This window comes from Rhipicephalus sanguineus, chromosome 1, assembly GCF_013339695.2.
Source record: "Rhipicephalus sanguineus isolate Rsan-2018 chromosome 1, BIME_Rsan_1.4, whole genome shotgun sequence".
NCBI lineage: Eukaryota > Metazoa > Arthropoda > Arachnida > Ixodida > Ixodidae > Rhipicephalus > Rhipicephalus sanguineus.
This window is the reverse complement of record NC_051176.1, coordinates 212967399-212993618: the sequence shown is the minus strand read 5'-3', so window position 1 is coordinate 212993618 and position 26220 is coordinate 212967399. Positions and strand designations below refer to the sequence as shown.

General features: G+C 47.0%; 3 protein-coding genes across 3 annotated transcripts in view; 1 reads left to right on the top strand and 2 right to left on the bottom strand.

Annotated features, from left to right (window-relative positions):
- Window positions 1-26220, bottom strand: part of LOC119407071 (uncharacterized protein C18orf19 homolog B) — a 579856-nt gene that overhangs the window by 261142 nt on the left and 292494 nt on the right. The gene's annotated exons all lie outside the window — the stretch shown is intronic.
- The window catches only part of LOC119407021 (b(0,+)-type amino acid transporter 1), a 103783-nt gene continuing 84484 nt past the window's right edge, over window positions 6922-26220 (bottom strand). The window contains exons 9-13 of the mRNA XM_037673851.2: window positions 24042-24145; window positions 20054-20150; window positions 19841-19990; window positions 8775-8943; window positions 6922-7585 (exon numbers count right to left, since the gene is read on the bottom strand). Coding sequence (XP_037529779.1) covers window positions 7512-7585; window positions 8775-8943; window positions 19841-19990; window positions 20054-20150; window positions 24042-24145 — 594 coding nt within the window. The 3' untranslated portion in view covers window positions 6922-7511. The remainder of the gene's footprint in view (window positions 7586-8774; window positions 8944-19840; window positions 19991-20053; window positions 20151-24041; window positions 24146-26220) is intronic.
- The window catches only part of LOC119407002 (inactive peptidyl-prolyl cis-trans isomerase FKBP6), a 208166-nt gene continuing 198780 nt past the window's right edge, over window positions 16835-26220 (top strand). The window contains exon 1 of the mRNA XM_049419242.1: window positions 16835-16838. The gene's annotated coding sequence lies outside the window, so the exon portion shown is untranslated. The remainder of the gene's footprint in view (window positions 16839-26220) is intronic.

Here is a 26220-nt window from a genome sequence, read left to right as displayed (position 1 = left end):
CAACAGCGTGACGTCACACGTCTTCCGCGCTGTCATTGGCTACGGCCGTCCGATGGTCCGATGCGGCGACGAGATAATCTGCCCGGTTTGGTGCACGCCGGACATGGGATGCGGCAGGGGCGTAGGCAAAATTTTTTTTTCGGGGGGGAGTAGCACCTCTTTGATCTGAAGTGGGGGTCGGACAGACAGATATGGTCGAGTGTCATTTTGTGCTCTGTATGCCATGGCAAAAAAAAAAGAAAATTCGGGGGGGGGGGGGGGGGGGACGTGCCCGGTGTGCCCCTCCCCCCTCCCCCCGCCCTGGATACGCCACTGGGATGCGTCGGTCCGATACGACTAGAGTGTACTAGATAGGGTTAGGGGGCCAGGGAGAGCCGGCGGCAATGGCGCGCAGTGAACCTCGAAGTACGGAAATTCAAACCTGCCGCGTGGCGGCAGGTTGGAATCCCTTTCTAGTACACTCTAATACGACGAAACGTCACCATTCCGGCTGTCGCACCGCCGCGTCGGACGTCGCATCGGATGGAAAATAGTACCGTTTGTCTCGGCCTTTATGCATTGCGCGTAGAACGTCTTTCTGGCACACTTCACAACGGCGATTTAACAAATGGGGCATTTACGCCTGCGCGTAAATGGGCTTGCCCCGCTCAGGGCTGGGCAAAGATACTTTGAAATTCTATCGCGATACGATACAAGATACTCAGACAAGAAGTATTTGAGATACAGATACAAGATACTGCCAGAAGAATTGTATCCGATACGATACTTGCCAATTGTATCTTAAGATACTTCGATACATTGGCAAATTTGTTTTTATAAGTCCATATAATGTAGCAGCAAACGCCTATGCACGAAAATGTCTCCTTGAAAATTTCTTAACTGTGACCCATTTCGTTTCATTTATTTATTTACATCATACTGTAGGCCATGTGGCACAAGCAGGAGGGGCAAGGTACTACATAAGAAATACACGTACAAGGCACAATTGAAAATCTCAAACGAAGGAAGGCAAACAAATAAACGGCTCTCAATGAAAACGTTTTTGCGAAATAGTGAGAATGTAATTATGAATTTATTCAGGTGAGTCCAGATGATGAAAATGTATCAGGTTCCGTTCCTCAGTAGATTGAAAAAATAAATAAATAAAAAGAACATGAGTGAAATGTCCGTTAGTATCACAAAAATTTGCCCTTCTTCCACAAATCACATTAGTTTCCTTCCGAAATAAATTATTGGCGTTTGTTTTAGCTTCTTAACAGGACAGCTCTTTATACGCTTCGCTGACAGTGCTTCTTGCTTGTAATTTTTGCAATTGATGGGAGTCTCTGCTCTGCTTGCCGGCCAGCTAACGGGTTGCCATGTAATCACAAGAACTTCAATAAGAAGCCTTCGCACAATGGCGCAAATACCGGTGTGGACTTTTTCCTTGTCCGTAAAAGACCGTTGGCGCAATACCGGATCACTGGACAGGTGCAGAGCAGCAAGAACGCTGGTAGCGACTTTTTTTTTCTTGACTCATTGTGTATACCCCGGGTCTCAAGCACGCGGCCCGGCCCGCACATATGACCGTCTTCGTCCCATTTGTTTTAATTTGTTAATAAGTATTTACATGAGCTACACGGACATGACTGCTCTCAATCATTCTTTTCGTGAGGACATGTGGTCACCATGTGTTGACACATAACCATGGAACAAAAACCCCGTTCGATCCCGGCCGCGGCGGTCGCATTTCGATATAGGCGAAATGCTAGAGTCTCGTGTACTGTGCGATGTCAGTGCACGTTAAAGCACACCAGACGGTCCAAATTTCCGGAGCACTCCACTACTACGTCCCTCGTAATCATATAGTGGTTCTGGGACGTTAAACCCCAGATATTATTATTATTATTATTAACAAAAACTCGATATTTCAGAATCCGCGTCCCGATTTCAGTCATTCCGTAGAACGGTATCGATGTTTATAGAATCTTTACTCCAAAGTCCTTTCAGAAATGATCTATATATGAGATATGGGAAAGGCTTCCTTTCAAATGGCAACGTTGCTGTCATCTTGTTCAAGTCACTCCCCCCCCCCCCCCCCTTCAACCGTCACTTTACTGCCCTGGCTCTTGCGGGACTGCGTTTAGTGACTGCGGCCCGCTGGCTATACGGCGAGTTTGAGACCCCTGATATATACGTAGAGAATGTAAAACTGCAATGAATTTTCATATTGTACTTATCTGCTGGCGTAAAGGATTGTTTGTTCACATAGTCACTAAAGTACAATCTTTTAACAATTTTCTTCAACGAGAAAACATGTGCAATCCAGAAAAGTCTCAGACGTATTGTTTAGTTGCACAAAGCGTCGCGGGATACCGCCGCTCTTCGCGCTATTGCCACTTATTGTTCTGATTACGTGGCGATTAGTAATACTAAAAAATTCAGGAAGGCCTAAAACAGGAAAACAAATATAGGTAAAATAGAGAGGCGGTTCTGTATCAAACATTCACACTGAATCAGTACAGAAAGCGGATACAGACGGTGCCCTTAATAGCTATGACAATTAAGCACGAAGTGTCGTCAACTCACCTGTTAAGGTGATACAATAGAAAATTCAGTGCCTATGTAAAATTGCCTGAAACGGGTCGTTAGGACGCCCATCAGAAAAACAGAGCATTCGGTATAACAACGTTTCTCGAACCCCCTTGCTAACATCTTTAAGATGGATCCTAATAATTTCCTCTTTTATAACGCAAACTCAATTTCGCTATTTTACTAAGCGGTAAGCAGAATGTTTTGTACTGTATACTCAAGGCGCGCCCACGTGATTATATATGTTTTCAAAATCGCCTTGGCAATATTTGAATGTGTAAGCAGTAGTAGAAATAATGCAGACAGCCAAAAGAATAAAACAGAGATCTTATTTTGATAGCCCGTTACAAAAGATATACTGCAGTGACCAGACCGTAAAAAAAACAATACAGAGACCTAGCTAATGTATGGGATGTAAAAGGACAGCTAATAAAGCACTTCTGCTAACATTCAAATTAAGATTTCGTAAATCATTTAAATAAAGACAGCAGGAAGAAAAGATACGGTAGGCCAAGATATCTTCTGTTAGGTAAACGCTCGCTCTATTATGTTTAGCATCAGTATCAGTGCTAAAGTTGTTAGAATCTTATTCGCATGTAAGTTAATTCATTGCATGCATGTAAGTCAAACATACATCCCCGAGATCCTTCAAATCGCTGATATGTAAAAGCCACGAGACGCAAAGCAACCCCATCATTGCAGGCGTCAGATTTTGTTACAAAGCAAGACGCAAGAGAATCTTCAATTAGGACACTATAGCAACATCAGAATTTGCGCGATAGACGCCGCACGCATTGGAGTACGCGGCGTAGGACAGTGGTTAAGGGGAAGTGTCATGGCATTGGCGCAAATAAAAAGAAAAAAGATTGAGAAAACAGAAGGTACGTGAGATGGGCGTAGACGTCCGCGCGCTTGTTTCTGTCGAGACTGCGCGAGCGCTGCCACGTGACTCTTCTCCACGAATAAGGGACACGCAGACCTCATATTCTGTCCTCACTGGAGGGCACTGGCGGAAAGAAAATTTCATCACTGCCTCTAGTTTTATTCAGATGGCATAGTGGCGCCAGTACCAGCTTGAGGAGCTGGGTTTGGCCAGCGATTATTGTTTCGCACAGTTGTGTTGCGATAGCGGTATCTTGTATCTTAAGATACACGATACATTATCGAATGTATCTGAAATACAGATACAGATGCTTGTTTTGCGAGACGTATCGCGATACAGATACAAGATACCCAAAGAGTATCTAAGATAGTATCTAAGATACATGTATCTTCGATACTGCCCACCACTGGCCCCGCTATACCTCTTCACCCTAGCTTTGGGAAATCAAATGTTCTGGGTCATAGAATGAGATGTGTTTGCTTGTGCAACTAGACTCCATGGTAGTTAATTTAATTAGTACGCGAATTTTCCCCCGCCTACTCGCGTTGTTGTTCTTGGCTCACAAACGCCTCCTTCGTGACACTTCATCGCTTCGTCTTTCTCCTTCTCCCACTTTACCTCAAAGTAGCAGTACTTGTGGGGGACATATTCAAGCGGCAGCGATTTGACAAATGGGCCATTTACACTAGAGCGTAACACACCCCCCCCCCCCACCACCACCACCACCAAAAAAAAAAAAAAAAGGAAACTGCGCACAAGGGCTGACATAACCACACTGCACCTGGACGCTGCGCCGTGCTCCCTCAAGGTCTGCACAAAGTAGCGTTTTGTCTCATCCGCAACCTAGAAAAGAGAAGCTGGCGATGTCATCCTACGCTGGATCGAGCTGTGACAGCCTTTCAAAACTGAACAGCGACGATTTGAGCGTGGAAGTATCACCGTTTGCTTTTGACCTGCCACCGCGTGAAGCGCGCGGTAGGGAAGTGACAAACGTCACAAACGCCGGGTGGATGCATTCAAAGGGGTGATTCTGGAGTTGGCTACCAATTCATTTTCAGAAAAACTGACTTGCGGCCCTATCGTTTGGCAGATAGCATCACAGTGCCCAAGAGAACATATGTTGAAAATTTTGTTGAGATCAGTGCACATCAATCATTGGTGTTCCCCTTTCAGCTTTGCTATGCATCCACTTAGATAAGGAGGAATGAAGCCAGGAGGAACTTTTTAGTCTTCACAGTATTTCCCGCTGTGTGTAATACGAAAGTGAAGGAGGTATTGTCCCCCCATCTCTTCCTTTCTTGGCCTCTTTTTCCAGTGAGTGTACAAAAAGTATGGACAGACGAAACGCTGCTTTTCAAGCTTCAGGAGCGCGTTGCATTCGAAGTAAAGGTTGTGGCAACTTCCTAAAAATTGTTGTGCAGAAAAAAAATTAAGGCAGCTTCGCACTAGTGGTGCCAAGCCTGAGGGAAGTGCGCAGCTGGACGTCCTCCTTCGTTTCTCTTTATTCGTATCTTTCTTTTTTTTCCCCTCTTCTCTCTATCTTTTTCTGTCCGTTTATTTCTATTCCTTTCTCTCTCTCTCTCTATATATATATATATTTCTTTCTCTTTCTTCCCTTTCTCTATTTCTCGCTTCCTCTTTCTTTCTATCTCTTTCTGTCTATATATTTCTCTATCTATTTTTCTTCCATTTCTTTCTCTCTATTTATCTCTTCTATGCTATGCTTTACTCTCTCCCCTTCTGATTTCCCTCCTCCTCACCCTAACATCTCTCCTCCTCACTGTCACTTCCCTTCCCCACCCCCTTGCTGTACTATACTATACACGGCTATGTCGTGCTCCGCTAGCGTGCCTGGATAGCCGAGTGGTTACGACACTCGCCTTCGGATTGTGGGAACGAGGGTTCGAATCCCGTCTCGTGAAGAATTTCTCTTTTCTTTTTCTATATCTGTACTCGTTCCCTCACCCATCATAGTTATTGCGTCCAGACAAATCGGCGCACGTGTTCGGGGAGCAAAGCAGAAAAAGAAGAGGACGAAGATAGCACGTGCCGGTTCATGATAATGATAATTACCTGTCGACGCGAAACGGCATAACGAAAAGCTTAACAGCTCTGCTACAAAAAGCGGAACACCAATGTCCAGTGTTAGAACGAGCATTCGATATTAGTGGAAATTTTCGCTTTGTTTCGTAAATTTAAATTTTCTCGCCCCGTGTTTGAAGCAGTGACGGCAACGTTCGAGTTGCGAGCGATGCCGGAGCCGGCCAAGCCAAGCACCTGCCTTCAATCAATAACCACGTGTGATGAACGGCAGTGATTACTCAATGTATCGCTTCTAAATTCTGCTATACGCAGACCACACAGTTTACTATTAGGTCTGGTAGAACTCTTGGTGTAATGAAGCATGTAAAGGTGATTATAGGCGACGGGAAGCTGCGAAAAAAGTTTCCAGAACATTATGATTCACCTTCAAATTGGATGGGTCGTAGCCATGGTAATAGCTCAAGATGAAAAATGAACATTAAAACGAGTTGCATCCTTATTTGTTGGAGCCAGGTAAAAGAGCTATATTTTATAGATTATGGCGCAAGAATTAATATTCCGTACTCTCACATTTCGTCGCACTGTTCTCTTAAGAGGTGCCTGTTTCGGTAGATATTCTACCGAAACAAAAGAAGGGACGTTTTTGTATTATTTTTCAATGCATCCAAGACCTATTAGGTCTAGATATTCAGCATCGAAATTTGTGAATCTGACCATGATAGAACGGTTAATATCGTCTTGTCCACATATGAAGCGAATTCTGACCCGTACCAATTGTATCATTACGGTTCAACTCCTTCCTCGACGAACTTTTGAATATAGCCAACTGCTGCCTACAATGCGCATGGGTTCTTTACTCTTGGGGATTTGTAAAAATTGCGTGTTAATGTAAACAAAGTTGCAGGAGAAGCTGTCTATCGATGTCTGGCACAATCAGTGCGTATAGCGTTGTCATTGATGAGGTGTTTTTCAAAGTACTTATTGCGCCCACATTCAATTAAACGGCGAATCGACAACACTCCATCAGTGTTCTGAATCGCGCCAAGCTTCTCAACACGTTGGCTTGAACGGAGGAAGTTATTCAGGAGACCATCAGCGCACCAAGCTAGCAGAATATTCAGATCCTAAAAAAAAAAAAAGAATTAATGGCGTCGATGCCAGAATTAAAGCATTTCCTGATACCGGCTGAACTGGAAGTGATTCCAGACATCGTCTGATAATTGAAACGTGGGAATTCAGGAAGTTCGTGATCGGGTTCGTTATTAAGATCGAAAAAAGAAATCATTAGTAAACACTGCGTCCACCGGGATTTGTAATCTTCCGAAGTATCGGTCCGAAAGCCATCGACAACTCGGAGGAATATCGTTGAGCGCAGCACGAACGAAATAGAGTGAAAACACAGGGTACGAAAAATTGAACACGAGTAAAAGAGGGCCATATTTTTAATTCAGTCCAGCTGGCAGTCGCTTCTCTCTTCTTCTTTTGTTTTTCGGAATATGCAAAAAAAAGCAGCGCAAAAAGGACGGACCTTTCAAAGGCCTCCGTTCTGTACAGTTCCACAGAAACCTGTTCGGCGCAGGCACCATCGCTGTTTCTTTGTCCGTCACGTGACGTGCACAGTTATATAAAAAGGTGGTACTTGGAGAAGTCAACGGTGAATGGTGAGGAAAGACTTGACATGTTTTGTAAGGTGGGAACAAACATTTTAAAAATTATACATATCTCGGGCTTACGGGATAGCTGCTAGCTGATTTGTGTCTTTGAGACGAAACGCATGTCGGAGCACCGCTGACGTCACCGGTTAGCAGACACCACATTCGGAAGAGTCCATTGCAGGCGCGCCCCGTTTGACAGTCACGCATGCAGAGTCGTTGTATCCTGCCCACCAATGTCCTGTGCTGTATATGGGCGCCATCCACACAGTCTACGTTTGCCCCCTGCCGCCCTGTGCTGCACCGTAAGACCTGTGCAGGGGAGGGACATCTTCGTCCACGTGGGACGACGCCGTCGTGACCTAGTCCTGGGTTGTGTCTTTGTACGTTGTCGGTACTACGTTGAGCATCATTTGTATAAGGATCGTGAATTTTCCTGAAAAGAAAAAAAAATTGGCGGTGAACCTCACTTAAGTGAAGTGTCGTTGGGACGCATTTGTTGCACTAAAGTACCATTAAATTAATTGAAATTCATCTTAGCAAAATCTTTAAAGAGAATTAAAATCGGTGTTGCGGCAAAATAACACATCAGACCCCCTTTAATACATGCGCCGAGCCTCTATCCGTCGGTCTACGCTATGAGGGGGTGAAGTTTTCAAATCGACACACACACACACACACACACACACACACACACACACACACACACACACACACACACACACACACACACACACACACGCACGCTAACACTAGTCTGGTTACTAACTAATTAGTTTGGTTACTCAGGAGAGTTGTTTTCTTGATAAACACCTGTTAGTATAGCAGTACGCATGCCCGCCATTTTTTATTAATGTTGGGGTATTTTGTGACAAGATATAAGTGCTGAATTCGATAAAGGTTCAGTTGGTAGTCCAGCGCTAGTCCTGTTGCGTGTGTTCCTTCGTTGTCCTCGTTTTTTCGTGCTACGTCAAGTTGTTCGCACGCTGAAGCAGTTCTGACCAGGCACGTAGCCAGGATTTTTTTTCGGAGGGGGGGGGGGGGGGGAGGGCAAGGCCTAATTGTTCGAAAGAAAGTCTCTCCATGGCAAAAAGAAAAAGAATGTTGCCCGAAAATATAGAAGGCTGGACGAATTTCGGGCGCGGGGGGGGGGGGGGGGGGGGGGGCTGACTTGCTACCTCACAGGCTCACTGCGAGGTAGCAAGTCAAGACTATATACGCACCCACCTTTTGCGCGTGCGAGCGTAGTCACGTGTTGTTTTTCATATTTCGTAGGCTTTCTTTATCAGCCGGAAAAAATGAGCACGTAAGAAGTACGTTGCTGAAAATAGCGCAGTTAGATGTCATTTGAGCATGCGTACGTATGCCTCATTGACATTTTAATGATAAGGTGAGCACTTGTCAAGTTAGAAACATAATTATGTCTAATTAACTAAACCTCATTAACGAAAAAATTAGCAGTGGCTACGACAGTGTACTGCGAACAGTATGCACCAGTTGTGCTTCGCGTAACGACGTTCCTCTTTTTTTAAATCGTGCTGCGTGATAGCTGGGACGCCCTGACATGCACCGACGTTCTTATCTGAACACACCCTTTCAACACCGCTTCGCATGCATATACTCACGCATTATGCCGAGCCTGAGCCTGTAGTGGACGAATGGCACGTAGAAAAGGAGTCCGGAGACGATGAATAGGCAGGCGTAGACGTACTCCACCTGCGGGTTCTGGATGATAGGCGCCGCTACCAGGTAGATGGACAGAATTAGCACGATCCACGGAATAATGATAGGAACCTGCGCAAAACAGCCGCCGCATTTCCTTCAATGATGCTAACTGCATGCCATCTTGACGCTTCAAGCACAGCAGTGAACTTCAAAAAGTCGAATTAAGTTTCATATCTGCATAGCATTGGAAACAACATGACTCCTGAACATAATAGTTCCAAGTCAGAGTCGCCAGGTTTGGGTATACCTTGCGCCAGGCTAGTTTTTTAGGCCGGAGGCGGGAGAACAAATGACTTGGCCACTTGGCTATTTTCTTGTTCCCCCGATTTGAACCATATTAGCAATATTTGGCGACGTCGCAGCCGGTGGCGTACGACAATGCCGTGTGAAAACATGGTGGCGAAGGCTTGCGTTACACAAAATAAAAGGCTTTTAGATGCGTGGCTGCGACTCTTGGGAAAACTGTCGCATGGGGCCTCGTTTTGCTGACCACGTATTGCTGAACGCGACTTTAAATCGTAATTGGAAGTGAAGAGGACAATCGAAAGCGCTCCGCATCTTGGGTGCTCTGCACGCATCTACGTTAGAAATCGAATTTCCGACGAACTGCTTGCGTCATTTCTTAGGATTTGGTGCGAACTGCGACTCAGGAACATTAACTGCTCAGACTTCGTCATCACGCAAGAAGTGATTGCGAAAATGACCATATAATATGCTTCAATGCGATTATCCCAGCAACTGTGAGCACAGTCATGCCGTACTCATTTTTACTGCCGCCACAAGGCTGTTGCTTCTAGTCATCGTAAGAAAAGTCACGCAAGGCACCTGAAGAGAGTGTCACTAGAGAGTTTCACAATGGGACCCGTAGCATTTGCGTTGCCTCGGTACGTACGCTATTTTAGAAATATAACGTGCGTACCCAAGTGGTTAGCGTACGTATGCGCAGTGGCACCGAACGGTAACGCAAAGCGTTGCGTATCCTATTCTAAAACAGCCTATTTTTGCAACAGCGCAAGAAACTTCGTTATCCCGCACTAATCATTGCTAAAGTCAGCTATTTATGTTTGGATCTCGGCAATTCTGAATATGGAGGATTCATTCAGTACATTAGATTTTGCCAAAAGGCTTTTGCATTCAGTGATATAAATAAAAACTTCGCCATTGTTTTCACACACGCGTGGCTACTTTTGGCTACTTTTACTGCCCTTGGCTCAATATCGCTACTTTTAAAAATTTTTGTCTATTTTTTGTCTTTTCGACCTGGCAACCCTCATTAGGCTTATGCCACGTAGCTATAAATGAACTATTTTGAAAGAAATATAGAGAAACACAATGACCATACTGCAGGACATCAAAAAAAGCTTTACAACTTGTAGGGTGTCATCTTTAGCGGAAGCCCTAAGTGGTGCTCGATACAGATATATAACCAGCTCGATGACAACGACGGCACGGTAGCTCACGCATTGCGGGTTTGGCATTGAGTTCTTGGACCGTAATTTTTAGCGATTTTTTATCACTTTCCTCCTCTCTATTGGCTCACGAGAATCCGCTTCCTCGCTAAAGCATGGATCAGCCATTCAGTGTGACAGATATGAAGAAAAAAAAAAGAATAGACGAAAATGGATCGCTACGGAATGTGGTCCTTTGCTGGGGACAGTGCTTTAATTTTCTCCCAGCTTCTGCTAACCAAAGATAATGATGAACATTACGTTGTATACGGACCACACACATCTAACAGTTAAATATAGCTTAATTGTTACCGCTTCAGGGTAACAAAACCATACTAAATCAGACCAAAGTCTGCACACGTCTGCAGCACGGCGCTGTTCCATTGGGCAACTATGTAGAGTATAATGGTGGCCGGCATCTCCAAACTACAAGGGTGCTAGTCGCCGTAGTTTTCTCCTGTAGAAGAGGGAGAAGAAGTGCGTTCGGGCATACTTGAGCTTCGAATCAGACTCAGCATTGACTGCTTCTCCAGAGTATAAGCACCTTTCATTTTCCTGGCGCAGCAATTTATCCACGTCAAGAATAATGGAAGTAGTCATGACGAAATTTCGTTGCCGCGTTAGCTCCCTCAATTCTTACTTACACAGAGCAGGTTTAGCGATTTCCCCACTGTGCCTCTTCTGCAATCAGGAGGAAACAATCGGTCATTTCTTTTTATCCTGTCGACGGTTCACGACATTGAGGAAAAGAATCATAGAGCCACCTCTTCGAAAGCTGGGCCTGGAAGTATCAGAGCCGGTTATACTTTCCTTTGGGGCCACCACTCTGGGATACAGTCACATCGATGTTTTCTTCCTGACGACCACTGATCAAACGAGACGGAGGACGTCGTCCCTCGAGATGGGGGACCATCACCCCGACGAGACCGCAGGCCCCAGCCGTCTGCCTACTGATGGACCGAAGATGGGTGACCGTGTCGTCGCAGCCGCTCGTTGCGATTCCAGCGACAGCTCATCCGTGGAAGAAACGGAATCGGAAGCCGATTTCACGACATTCACCGCCCGGCGGTTGAAAAGAAAGCTTCGAAGGACGGATTTCGAGGGACTCGCAACCAACGACGGATCATGGCAAGCAGTCTTTCACAATTTCATACCTGCCTACCTCTACGACAGACAACTTGAACTCGCTTAACAGGCAGTCCTTAACGGAATATTTCGGGCAGGTCGCGCTAGCGCAAGTGACTGAAATCCGCATCAGTAGTAGGAAGAACATATTGTCAGTCGATGTGACAAACAAAACCATCCGCGAGAGACTGAAGGCCGTCACGCAGCTGGGAAGTACCTCAGTGCGCTTGTTCCTTGCTCACGGGAAAGGAACGATTGGGATTATAAATGACGTGTACATTGACATCACCGACGCTGATATCCTCAGAGGCTTGTAACGTCAACAGTCAGAATCGTGACCGTCCGCCGCTTCGGGCAGTCTCGATACATTAAAATAGTCTTTAATTCTGAGTCTCTGCCTGCAAGCGTCAAGGTTGGATACGTCAGACATCCGGTGCGCCCTTTCGTGACACGGCATTTGCAGTGCCACAAGTGCTGGAAGTTGGGACACGTCAGCGCTGTGTGCAAAAGTGTGGTAACTTGCCAGCGGTGCGGAGGACCTCATAAGATTGACGACTGTGACGCTGCGGCTCCTGAACTGCTCCGGTGCGCATGATGCGATATCGAAAGATTGCCCGAAGATAAAAGGAGAAATGCGCATACTGAGGAAGATGGTGAGGGACAACTTGACACACAGAGCGGCTGTCTCATATATTCGTCATCATAGACGCCGTTCAAAACGCAGACGCCAACGGAACCACAGCGGCCACCGGACTGATAGATCGACTACAGCACAACATAAACAAATGACTGCGCAGTGTAAAGCCTTTACTCCCATCTGGAGTGCACTCCGACCGAGTGATGCACAAAAGGGGGCCGAGCCGGCGTTGCAGGAAGATGCTTCAGATGCTGAGTGGTCTTCACTACCATCTGGATCAATAAGGACGACCACATCATGGGCTGCAACTCCAAGGGTGGCTGAAAAGGATAGGCAAAACTTTGACAAGACACAGACTACACTGAAAAACCTGCGAAGTCCCTACATGCCATTCTCTGCGAGCTACAGTAGGCGCGAAGGCAGCAGTGCAGATCCTCAACGTGTTGGAACCGCTCCTGGTAGCGCTTCCATAGAACAACATGGCGACTTCATTCGAAGATAGAGTACACGCATCTGCTATAATGCAGTGGAACGCAAGAGGTTTGCGAAGTAGGCTGTCTGACTTTCGGCAACGGATGCTTAAATATCAGTTTCCTGTGGTTGTTATATGTGAGCCAAACATCGTATCACCTTTTCGAATATCCGGATACGTGATATTATGGTCTCACGACGACCGAAGTACGAGCACAGTGATTATATGTATACGTAGTGATTTAACGTACGTGACTCATGACGTGGCTCCTCATGCTTCAAATGATTATATATGCCTGACTATGAAGCACAAGCGACGTTCGATATCCCTCATAGGTGGATATATTCCCCCAGAAGCCGCGTTGACTGTTCCCACCTCTCGTCTGTGTTCCAAGCTTGCCCAAGCCCACACGTTCTAGTAGGAGATTTCAATGCGCACCATTCAATGTGGGGCTCTGCTTCGATGAACGCCCGCGGCAGGGACATGGCTGATTTTGTGCTAAATCGGGGTCTCATGACCATCAACAATGGATCCCCCACTTTCCTTCGCGGCACATCATACAGCAGCTGTCTGGATGTTTGTTTTGTGACTAGAAATCTGCTGTCTACCACCTCTTGGTGTGTAGATGTAGAAACGCACGGAAGTGACCACCTCCCGACGTATATACAACTAAAAGGATTCCGCCGTTCATCTCCCCGTTCTGTACGAAGCGTAGACTGGCAAGCCTTCCAAACATCCGTGGATACTCAGTGTGGCAATATTCAGTGTATTTCCGAAATAGGAAGCGTTATAGCGTCAGCCTTGACAACAAATACCAGACTCATCAGTGTGCCGAAACCCAGATCACAGGTTGACGCACAATACGAGCACCTGCGTGCAATCTGTCGCCGCGCAGACAGAAAGTACAGGAGGACGAGATCACCATGAGACCTGTCTACATCTCGCCAAGCACAGCGACATGTACTCCGACATCTCGATAAGCTCGACAGGCAACGGTGGAGAACGTGTTGTGGTTCTCTGGATCCCAGGAAACCCCTATCACGAATATGGCAGGTTGTACGAAGCCTTCGGACACCTTACGCCGCAGTTGTTCCCTTTCTGAGGTGTGGCCCTAAAGCAAGGCCGGAGCCAAGTATAAATAGCAGAAGAATATTGCCGATTGCCCGTCCTTCTCACCGGGATCGCCGTCATATTATGCCTAACCACCATCTTGTGACGAACGTCTCGACTTGCCGTTCACTTTGCACGAGCTCGACGCTGCGATCTTAGCCTCCCAACACTCCTCCGCGCCAGGTCCTGGTGGCATCACTTTTTCGGCTCTCTCTCATCTCAGCCAAGAAGCACGGAAAGCTCTTTTGTCGTTCTATAATACTACGTGGGACACGGCGAGAGTGCCGGATAACTGGAAGTACAGCCGCATAGCGGCCCTATTGAAACCAGGCAAGTGCTCCAACGAGCTCTCGTCCTCTAGACCAATCGCCTTAGCCAGTTGCGTCGGCAAGGTAATGAAACGTATGGTGCTTACAAGATTGGAATGGCTCTTAAAGAATACTTTCACCTTGCCAGATTTCATGAATGGTTTCCGCAGGGGTCGTTCGTTCCGCACGGGTCGACTTCACGCATGGATTGCCAGCTATGTCAGCGAACGTACCATTTTCATGTCGATGGCTGATAGCGACACCGGCAGGCATTACGCCAACCATGGTGTTCCACAAGGCGCGGTCCTCAGCTCCACACTGTTCAACATCACGCTCATTGGTCTTGGAGCGGAGCTCCCCGACAATAGGCGCTTTTAGCTGACCGTATTTCGCCTCCCGCTCCGCTCACCCGTCGGTGGTGGCGTCACTGCGCATGCGCCAGACGGTCAGGCGCTGAGCGTGTGACCGGACCGTCGAGCGAGGGATCACGTGACACGAGGAGAAACAACCAAAATGGCAGCCTCTTGTGCCGCGAGTCCGCGCTGCTCGGAAAACAGCGGTTATTCGGCCAACACGCAAAACATGACGGCACTTCAGGATACACGAGGATCTGTGGCTTCTCCGAGAAGTCGTCGCGGCCAATCCCTTTGAATATCCGCGCATGTGGGATGACGTTCTACGAAGCGTCGTTGCAGCGATACATCGAGAGCTGACACTTCGGGCCATGAAGGAGCGTCTCGAGCTGCTTCTTTGGTGCTTCCGTCAACAGGACTCCGCATACTTTCGCAAGTAAGCGATTTCATGTACAATAGTAACAATTTAGCTTTTAACCGCAGCAGGGCACCGCGTTTGAAACGCGTTTGTGCTGCTTGAAAGCGGTGTCTAAGTTCAAGCGCTTCTGAATACGGGGGTAAGCGTCCATACTGCGTCAGCTCATCTGAGCTAACTCATACTTTGCATTGCTAGGTCTGGAACGGAAGAATTTTCACCAACTATAACGCCGGCCTTTCTCTGCTGCACTTGGTGATAGGACTCTGTTATTGCGCTGCATTGCCTTCGTGATTGGTGCACCGATCACAGAGGCAATGCAAATGGACGATGTTATTTGATGAATTCCTAATGTGACGTGATGTAATAGGACAACATATATAGTGACGCCAGAGAATTTGGCGATGTGTGATGTCATGTTGATGTTCTATTCTCGCGAAAAACTGCTAACGTTGTGTCGACTCTCATAAATGTTTTTCAGTGTTGTAGTGCTGGCTGCATTCTCATGGCTGTGGGTTATGTGAGCATTACGTTTTGCTTCCCATTTCGTGGTGCCTGTTCGTAGCACTGTTCAGAGAGTCGAAAGCACTCAATCTAAATTTATGGTTTTTGAAGCGCCGTGAGAAAGGGGGGCGAGCAAGTGCGTAGACATTGTTCATTCTCACTTGCTTTTCTCAATGTTTGTCAAACTCAATATCAGCTTAATGCGTTATGCGCAACCTAAATTTTCACACCAGCTCCACACAGGACGAGAAGTATGTTGTACCGGAAGTGATTTCCTCATTGCGAGATTTCATCGCTTATTTGCAATAGTGTTCCGCTGGGTAAGAATTTTTTAAAAATTTCACTGCTTTGCCCTCTATTTTTCTGCAGAAAACCAGTCACCGGCATCACTCCTCTTGGAAATGACTGGAGGTGAGGAACCTGAGCCACCAGTCCAAGCGAGTAGTGACACTGCAGTGTCGGTGGACAACAGACAATATGAAACCACTGTGCAAGAGCCAGATGATGTCCAGGCATTTGTGCCGCACCGTCACCGTATCTGTACCCTTGTTCACAATAAAGAAAACAACACCACACCTTTGCATCTCCGGGTTCACTCCCACTTTCAGTGATGTCATTGATCGAAGCAAATTAAGTCCAACTTCTGGAGCAGATAAAACACCGATTTGGAGCGGAAAATGAGCCTTTCCAGCATTATTAATCCAATACCTTCGAATGTAAATATTTATTTCTGTAACATAAGCAGCTGCTCAGTTTTTAACGAAATGGAATACCCTTCTACCTGCATGCATGTGCACTTCAGGCAGAGAATGACGGGCCTGCTGTATCTCAGCAGTTAACAAAATGGGTTCAAGAGTTTATAATCGTACTGCTCAGTGTAATTAACGCAATAAGTCACACAAGATGCTGTCGTTAAATAAGAACTGTAGTTGCACGAAGTATTATGCATAGTGCCTCTACTCCGAACAAAACTACTCTTTGGGCTGTGTGGATTGTATCCGGTATGAGCAATGCAGCCTTCAGTCTACGAGTACTCGCTATACACAAAGGGTACAGAACACAGCGGAACTTGGGCGGGCACAATGTATACCTAACAGCATGAAGACACCATGCACATAAGATTGGATAATTGTAGCTTACATTGCAGTCCAGCGCTAAGCCAAGGTGACAAAAAAATAAAAAGGCTGATGCGTCAAGCACCACCGTAAGTCGAAAATAAATCAATTCACTCTGTTTTAAAACAGAATTTCCTTTCTTGCTGCAAGACAAGTACAATTTTTATTTCCATTTTCAACGTACTTGTGACTTTCATGCACAGGTGGCGTCGCGCTTGCCTTGACCGAAAGACGCTTGGCTAAAACCAAAAACGCGCGTTGCGCTCCGGTAACGTTGAGCGTTTGAGCGGAACGGGGAACGGACCGCAGAATCGGTCAGCTAAAAGCGCCTAATGTTAAAATCAGCGTATACGCAGACGATATTTGCATATGGGCCTCTGGAGTAACGCGTCCACAAATGTGAGCAAGACTACAACAGGCTAAGTCAATAACATCCAAGTACTTGCGCCGTCAAGGCCTGCAACTTTCACCGGCAAAGTGTGCTGCATTGGCGTTCACAAGAAACTCAATGACGCGGTATCTGATCTTCGCGATTCCTGCTGTCACGCATTACGGATATTTAGGTGTCGTTATTGACCGCAACCTATCTTGGTCGAAGCATGACACGGCGCTACGGACCAAACTAGTCAGCTTTGTAGTCGTGCTTCGTGTTGTAGCTGGACTAAGATGGGGCCCCTCTGAGAAAAGCCTTCTGCAGTTATACCAGGCATTGTTTGTGGGATATCTACGCTACAGCTTACCTGTGTTTTCAGGTATGCGTACAACGTGCATTCGTAGGTTAAAAAATTAACCGCCATATCCACGAAGTGAATGATGTTAGAGGAGCTTGCTCGGAGATGATCGGGTAACCCGCGAATGCTCCGTGCACATTCCTCTACCATCATATATAGACGTGACAACGTTGTTATACATACATTACATCCACAATGTTTATTAATTTACGGTTGGATGCACTATATACATTTTGATGAAGTATATATACATTTCCATGAACTATAAACATTATATATACAAGAGATGTTGTTTCACCAAGTTCAAGGGCGTCCCTCGATGAGTTCGGGGGCTGGTTTCCCTTTAAAGATGATTGCTTTATGATGGATGAACTATATGCATTACATATACGCAAGAGATGTTCTTTTACAAAGTACAAGAAGGGCGTCCCTCGATGAGCTTGGGGACTCGTTTCTCTTTAAAGATGATTGCTTTATGATCAATAAAGTATGTTGCCAAGGGATCATCGACGTGGGACGCAATGGAAAGTTCGAGAAGGCAACATCGATACAGGTGCCCCTGATGGTGGGGGGACGTTTGAAGTCGTACGATACGCATCGGAGAGCGTAACGTGACATCATGTGTTGGCTGGTTATTGGCAAGGCGAGATCTTCCCGAGCTGCTGCTGCGTTGCAGAGCCCGTCGCGCTGCTGCCGTTCATGCTGCGGAGCGGCAACGAAGAGTGTTCACTGAGTGAACTCCCGGCGAAGAGAAAGGAAGCAAAGGAAGCGAGCCAAACGAGAGGTGCGGCCCTCGAGCAGGCGCTTGCGCCGAGCGTGGTGTGTGCCGCCTTGAGAGGCGGCGCCATCTAGTGAGCATTCTTGAAATCACCGGAGAGAGCGCAGCTAAAGGGCTAAAGCCCCTCCATCGCGTCTACTGGTCTACTGCCGGCGGAAAACGCATGGAGGGGCTTTAAGCGCAGCTACGCCGAGCGTGGTGTGTGCCGCCGCGCCGACGGTCACGCAGGTGAGGACAACGCGCGAGCATAAGGAGCTTGGCGAGCAAGCTCCTAAAAGCCTTCAAGCGCGAGCACTCCGGACATGCCTAGGCCTCCCGCAATGTACTACAACGTCAGGCACCATTGAAGAGTCACGCACCTACCCTATAGAGATTTACATGTCTTGTGAACCTCTTCGAGTCCACCTTCGGCTGCTGATCCGGCATGCACACCACCGCCTGTCTTCACTGCAGACGAACCGACCAGGCTGCGCCTACTCATAATGCATCAATACTCACGGGCGTACCATTCCTGAAGGTTTTGCACCAACCGTCATCCCTGAAGTGACACTGTGGACACTGCGTAAACCACTGGTGTGCCTTCAAATACCTGGGATTCCGAAGAAATCCCATGTTCCTTGTGTTGGCCTCAAGCAACTCATCTTGGCATACTTGACTGAGTGATACAACGACACTATACACGTATACACTGATGGGTCTGTGACTCCGCGCGTTTCGACTGCCGCTTTTGTGATCCCTCAACTGGATATTTCCCGGCAGCATAGATTAGACCATAAGTCATCATCAACAGCAGCAGAATTGGTTGCTATACGAGAAGCTGTTCGATTTGTATCCGACCAAGTGCCACGCAAATGGACAATACTCTCTGATGCAAAATCCGCATAGCAAGTCATTCATTCATGCTCAATAAAAGGACAATATTACGTATTGGCTTCCGAAATCATGCAGGCATTCGATCTCACGCAACGAAATGGTCACTTTGTCATCTTCCAGTGGGTACCTAGGCACTGTGGCTTGGCAGGCAACGTGCTAGCTGATGCCACAGCAAAACCGCTGTGGGTAACAGCGCCGTTCTCGTAAAAATTCCGTATTCGCGAAGTGACGGGAACTCTTTGTTAAGATCGCTTATGCGAGAGTTCACAACTTACTGGTCTAACCCAGACCATCGGCGTAGGCGTATGCGGAAAACAGACCTTCACATGACCTTTGGACTCCTGGCTAAAATAAAGCCACGCCACGCCAGTCTGCTGCACCGGATTCGACTATAGGCATCGCCTTCACTCGACGTTACGCACCTTATCGGCCCTGCGGACAGCCCGAACTGTGAGCGCTGCCAGGTAGATAAAACTTGAATCCATATATTGTGCGACTGCCCTCTGTACGTGTCCCAAAGGAAGACGCTAACGTTGGCCGGCATCGGTGTGAACACTCTAAGTGAAACTAATCTGTTGTCCGCAATGTCCGACCAGACAGCATCAACGACTGTTATAAGGGCATTTATAGATTTTCTCAAGAGAACTGGACTTGACAATAGACTTTAAGAAGACCACTGTGTTACGTGGTTATTGTACATACGCATCACCTCTTCCTGTCCCCATCATGATTTTCATTACTCTTTTCCCCCTTCCCCCTTTTCCCCTGTGCAGAGTAGCAGGCCAGAGCCAGAGCACTCAAGCTCAGGCCGATCTCTCTGCCTTCTAATAAAATCTATCTATCTATCTATCTATCTATCTATCTATCTATCTATCTATCTATCTATCTATCTATCTATCTATCTATCTATCTATCTATCTATCTATCTATCTATCTATCTATCTATCTATCTATCTATCTATCTATCTATCTATCTATCCTGTAATTGTGATCGTCGATAAGAAAGGGCCGATTGTCGTGTGAAAACGTGCAAAAATGTGCGCAGAAAATATTTCCTGTATGCAGGGATGAGCAGATATGCAGTCGCTGCTGAATACCTTGTAGGGCCTCGGGGCGTCCTTCTTGGTCCAGCGCAAGATGATGAGGGCTAGCATGGTGGCACCGTAGAACATCCACGCCGCAAAGCTGAAGAAGTCGATCAGGCTGCCGATGTCAGCCAGCGACACCATGCAGATGGACAGAGCGCACTGCAGAGAGCGTCACGCAATTGTTAACGATTCGCCGGCGCCTAGCGGCGCGTCCATACTCACGTTGAGAGCCAGGGCTGGCACAGGGGTGAGCCTCCGCGCGTGTGCGTACGACAGGACTTCGGACAGGTGACCCTCCCGAGCAGCCACAAAACCAATCCTGCGAAAAGGAGCCGTTGACGCCCCACAAGTGCATACGGTCGCAACCTTGGCTCGACGCTGTCTGCAAGACTTACATTTACAGGAAATTTTCCAATGTGGAAATTTCACAGTGTTCTTCAAGACGTCCGATTCCGCAGTATCTAAGAGACTTACTTACCCACTTCCCACGTCATTAAGGGTCGCCAAATATGAAAATAACTGCGCGAATACCCGCCTGCAAGCCACCATACCGCGGTCTATTGATTTCGCCAGTGCAAACAAGGACATGACGGCGTGAATTTCGAAGACATTGTTTGCATCACTGTATCGTTCATTTCTCGTCTTCTCAACGCCAGCGCGCTATAGATTAAACGCACTATTTATTCAAATACATGCGGCACGTGTGAAAGCACTGCGACATCGGGAAGTCACACGCGTTTCTCTATATCGCGGGTTTTATTTATGATGTGGGAAAATATCGCATAAATACGAAGACACTAAACGCTTCTCCTTAATCGGGCGTTTCCTCGAACCCTGCAATATCCTTATTATGATTTTCTTTTTCCTCAGACTTACAGGGCTCACGGACTTGATTAATCAATTTTGATGAAGTATGAAATTGGGGAGAACGCAACAAATCGTGTCATCGGTCTTATAGAATGGCAATCAACATGTTTTAGCTCGTGTCCTCGTATACAGCGCACCCGATCACTTCGAATGCCTCTGCTACCCACGGCCCGAGCCTAGACACCCTGTACATGGTACATTACTTCTAACGCTCACTGAACTCCTTGCTGCAATAATGCGGAGAGGGAAAGAATAATCACTTTTGTTTTGAGAATGTACATACATTTCACTAGCGTAGCCGGGGAGGGGAGGATTTTGGGGGTGGCACGTCCAATCCCCCCACCCCCCCCCCCCCAAAAAAAAAATTCAATTTTGCATGTGTATGTACACGCACACGAATAGTGGACATGAGTGTGGCTTCGTGTTACGAACGGGTGGTTGTCAATTTCTCTTTCATACACGCACACATACAACAAACACACGCATGAACATTCCTAAAGGGTGGTTGAACAGCCGCCCTGGTATACTTAACCCCAACCACACTAACGAGCTTTGGGAGAGAGCCTTGGCCACCTCCAACCTCGAGGATCAGCTAAGGCTGATAGCGAGGGCTCAGGAAGCGGCCCGCGAGCTCAAGACATTCTGGACTTTATATCGAAGGGACCCGTGTTCTCCGCAGAAGCTGCAAATATTATCGCACACAGCTTCAAATACAACACGCGGAGGTTTATCGAACGTCCTGTCGCTGTTCCAAGTCCTGTCGTGACGTCCTCCGCGACACTTTCTTATCATGATCCAACCGCAACATCTCGTTCTGTGGATGCCACAACTTTCTGCGCTTATACAGTGGCTAGAAGACACGGAGGTCAGGTCGTGTCCACCATTCACTGCTCTGGTTTTTACAGCCTGTAACTCTACGCCTGACAAGGCCTTTCTTTCCTGACGTGCGTAGCCCGTGGTTACCGGACAGTACCAACGAAATGAACGCGTTCCAGGCGATAGTAGATACGATGTTAGATACGCAAAGTCTGCTATACAATTTTCGCCAACAATAACAATAATCATACGCATAAGTAATGAGAACTTGTTAGCGATGGATGAGGAGGAGGATCCATCGCTCACTCTGCTAGATGCTGGAATTCTACGACACATCCAAATGAATTGCCTCATCACCCCCTCTCGCCTTTTCCTATACAAATATAGATCTGACCCCTGCTGTCCCAATTGACAATCTACATATGCAGACCTGTCACACTGCCTTTTCTACTGCCCAACTGCTCAGCAATCCAGCTCTTATCCTCCCCCTTCCCTTTCCATCACCACCTGGCTCGACTGGATCGGCGCCGAAGGGGAAGAACAGCGTCGACTGGTCGCGCAGGCAGTGGAAATGCTCGGCCTATGAATTTGGCTGAATAGAAGTCCATTACTACTACTACTTATTAGCGTTATTAATAACAATAATTGTTGGGGTTTTACGTCCTAAAACCGCGATATGATTATGAGAGACGCAACTTATTAACATTTATTTTCTTGTCGCAATTGTAGTTTACCTTTGAAACTTGAAGACAGTCGTATTTTTTAGAGCAACCGGAATTTGTTTAATTCTCCTGGAGGGCTTCCAGTCCGAGATGTTCATTATCAAATATGAGAGGCAGTCAGCTAATTTTGCACTCAGAAGCATGAAGCTCGACAGAACATCAAGCCGTGAGGAAACACTGATAAACACGGAGAAAGGTAAAAGTCACTGCTTGTCAATGTCAGCTGAGAGCGACAGCACCAGCTGTTCTCAGCTTTATGCAGCTTGCAAACGATACGTCACACGCAGTAAGCCACGACGTAGAAGGCGCGAAGACGACGACGGACACATAGGGCGCTCTCTCTCTTGTCCGTCGTCGTCTTCGCGCCTTATACACCGGATCAGTAAGCCACGTCACAATGGGGGCTTGGCACTCGCCGTTGTAACTTAGCGGCTAGGTTTTGCGTTTTGGGTTCGCTGAGGTGTTGCGCGGATGCGGTTTCGATTCTCGACCACGGCGGCCGCATTTCGCAGGTAAAAGAACCCCGCGTCGTCAAAATTAACCCGAAGTACCCCATTGCGGCGTGCCTCATAAGCATATATCATGGTTCTGGCGCATGAAAACTCAGAAGTTAATTCAAAATTTAGTTTGGAGGCTTCACTTCGTGCCGGGATCCATGCCCCCGAATGCGAAAGCTGATCGAGTGTCAAATTTGATTATGCATCTCGAAACAGACGCGCTCCACGAGGCGGAAAAATGTGACAAAAAATACATTTTGCTTCAAGTTTCAAATATAAGCCTTAACATAACTGTGACAGCACGAGAAGTCAATCACTATACTTTGGTTACTCATGGGTTTGATGACTTAGGTTGGTCACGTGCATAGGTCGGCAAACTCACTCATGAGTCGACTCACTCAGACTCAGATCGAGCCGTGAGTCTGAGTGAGTCCGGGTGAGTAATATTTTGGTGAGTTTGAGTCCTAGTGAGTCTGGTTGTGAAAAATTTCAGTGAGTCTGAGTCCGAGTGAGTCCGGTTGAGGAAAATTTCAGTGAGTCTGAGTCCGAGTGAGCCCTAAGCGCAAAATATATTTCTTGAGTGAGTCTGTGTGAGCCCCGCACTTTTTTGCCGACCTATGGTTCTATCTAAACAACTTCAGCATTAATATCAGCCTTATATCGGCTGACGTTTATACTCCTGTCGACTCACACATACTTCAAAGCACTTGTGTTCATACGCCAGCTCAATATTTATTGATCAGAAACGGGGGGGGGGGGGGGGGCCGCAGGTGATTCCTTCTGCAAGCTCTTTCACAGGTAGTTCTTGATAAAAATATCTCGTGCGAGTAAGCTCTTTCAATAAAAATGTCCTCACTGGAGTGCAACCACTGATAACTTATATCTGAAGGTACGAGATTAAAAGGCGCCAAGTATAGCACCATTTATGCGAGATATTGGCGTTGACAACATGATTGAAAAAGCTAATTATGTACTAACGGACTCATGAGTCGACTCACTCAGACTCACTCAGACTCAGATAGAGCCGTGAGTTTGAGTGAGTCCGAGTGAGTAATATGGAGAGTTTGAGTCCGAATGAGTCCGGCTGAGAAAAATTTTAGTGAGTCTGAGTGAGTCCAGTTGAGGAAAATTTTGCTCAGTCTGAGTCCGAGTGAGCTCTAAGGGCAAATATATATTTCATGAGTGAGTCTGAGAGAGCTCCACATTTTTTGCCGGCCTATGGTCACGTGCAATGTAAACGTCGAGACTGCTTTTGTACGAGCGAGACAAAACAGCGCCGGTGGTGTCGTACTACATCAGACGACTCACCTGGCCGTAGTGAATGTGGTACCATTTCCGGAGCCGAACGTGGAGGCGGCAACGAAGAGCGAGATGAGCACAGCCGCCGGCCCCAGCACGTGATTGCCGAACCGCTGCACGGTAGAGACACGGCGCGTCGGTCAAGGACACTTCTCGCGTGAACGCGTTTGCAGAACTCGGTGAGCACACGGCCGCACAAATGGTTTCGGGTAGCGCAGCAAAACTGCATAGTATTGCATCTTCCTATGCACAACATTGGGGTGCTGCTTCACGAGAATATCGCTGTGCGGTCCAGGACCAGATCTGACCACGTCCACCGCCGATATGACTGGGAACACCGATACGGCTTGCGTTTAAAGCCAGTATTTTTCGTTGTTGCATGCGCTGTATACTAGGGAAGTGTAAGCATTAAAAGCACAATGACTGGGATTCTTCAACATGAAAAATGTTTTACAATTAGCAGTTAATTACTGCGGCTATAACATGTTTGACAGATAACTTTAGCGCAGATTAATTGTTCCCTTTCATATCGTTCCAGCATGGTTGAAAATGACAGCAGAACTTGCCATCAGGACAACCGATATTCCTGCTGTTACAACAAGATTTCTCGGTAGTTACTACATATTTCTGATGAAGCGACAGACTCTTTTGTTATGAGCAGACATTTTTTTTGTCGTGACTGCAGGAGTTAATTCTGTCACGCGTGTGTTTTTATAACAGAGAGCTGAAGTACCACTACGAATGTTCGTAGTATTGCAGAAATATGTGTTGCCACAACAGGCTTCAAAAGGCTTCAAAAATTTCGCTTTCCTCCCGAGTGCCGGATTTGCGCAGCACACGTGTCTGATTAGAAAATGCCTTGCATGCTTGCTTGTACGGGCAACGGCGTCTGATATAGACGTCGCATGCTATACACGGCACCAACCTAACATTCCACCTGGTATTTTGTGAGCTTCACATTGCAGTCAGGCCTCTTCTTGGCCGCATTGACCTGGCGGCACATTCGCCCCAGCTTCCCGGAGCTGAAAACACTACCGATTCCCTCATCTTTTTAGTCAATATGAAACCTTGTGCCAATATGGTCACTTTGACGAGCACGTGTTTTGCTCCAGCCTGCGCGATACAGCACGTATGCTAGCTGTGCAAGACACAGTCGAAAGCACAAATATTTCATTATCATTCGGCGCACTCCAAGCTAGTATAAAAGAGCTATAGCAAAAAATTGCATCCGCTCTGCTCCAGCCAAGTTTCTACCAGTCCGGGTTCTTGTTCGCTAGTATCATGTTCCATAGTTATAACCAGAACCAACTAGCCCAGCTGTCTACGCTTAGGTAAGAGTATGGCGGTCATTTTATGCTACAGTACTGTCTATAATATTGTTTTCTGGCTCTTTTCTCGCCCTCGCGAAACGTCGTTTGTATAGCAGCAAGAATAACGCAAGGCTCTGCGTCGTTGTCGGATGTGGCCCACACGTGCAGCCGAGAAGCGCCATCACGTGCACTCCAGGCACAATGCCCCTTTGTTTGCGCTGTTCTACGTCGTGCGATGCTCGTACACCGAGTGTCGCTACCACGTTCGCTTAAGCGGAACGCGAGCGCGGCGCCAACACACGCCTGTTATTGTGTAGCCTGCAAAACAAGGACCGTTGTATATGCACTCCATGCCGCTGTATTTGCGTGCATCTGTTAGGATAATTAAGGGAGGGATTAAGTACAACAAAGATAGTCACGAGAGTCATCGGTGCCATGTCACACGACGGCGGCGCTGAAGCGTGCCCAGTGTACAGGTTCGACGTGCGAATGATCCGCATTTAGCCACGCGCGTCCGCATCACGCACCTGTATACGCCGTGCGCTACGAGCTCACATGTTCTTTTCGCACGTTCCTTGTGTCTTCGCAAGTGTCTTCCCGCTTCATACATATTTGCCCACCAGAGCATACGATATGCCAGTATATATTGTATAACAGTGTTTTCAGAGGACGTTATTTGGGGGTTGGTGGTGCAAGAGTGCGAACGTTATATGGGGGTTTGTGTTGTGCCAGTTTGCCCAAGCTTCCGCGTATTATGGGACCATTGGCGTGACTGTAAATGTAGGGTTTGAGTTCACTCGGAGTCTTGAATTTCTGAAAAGTACGGGGCCAGACTATACAGGCGATGAGCATAGTTATCAGCTATGCATGTTGCCCCT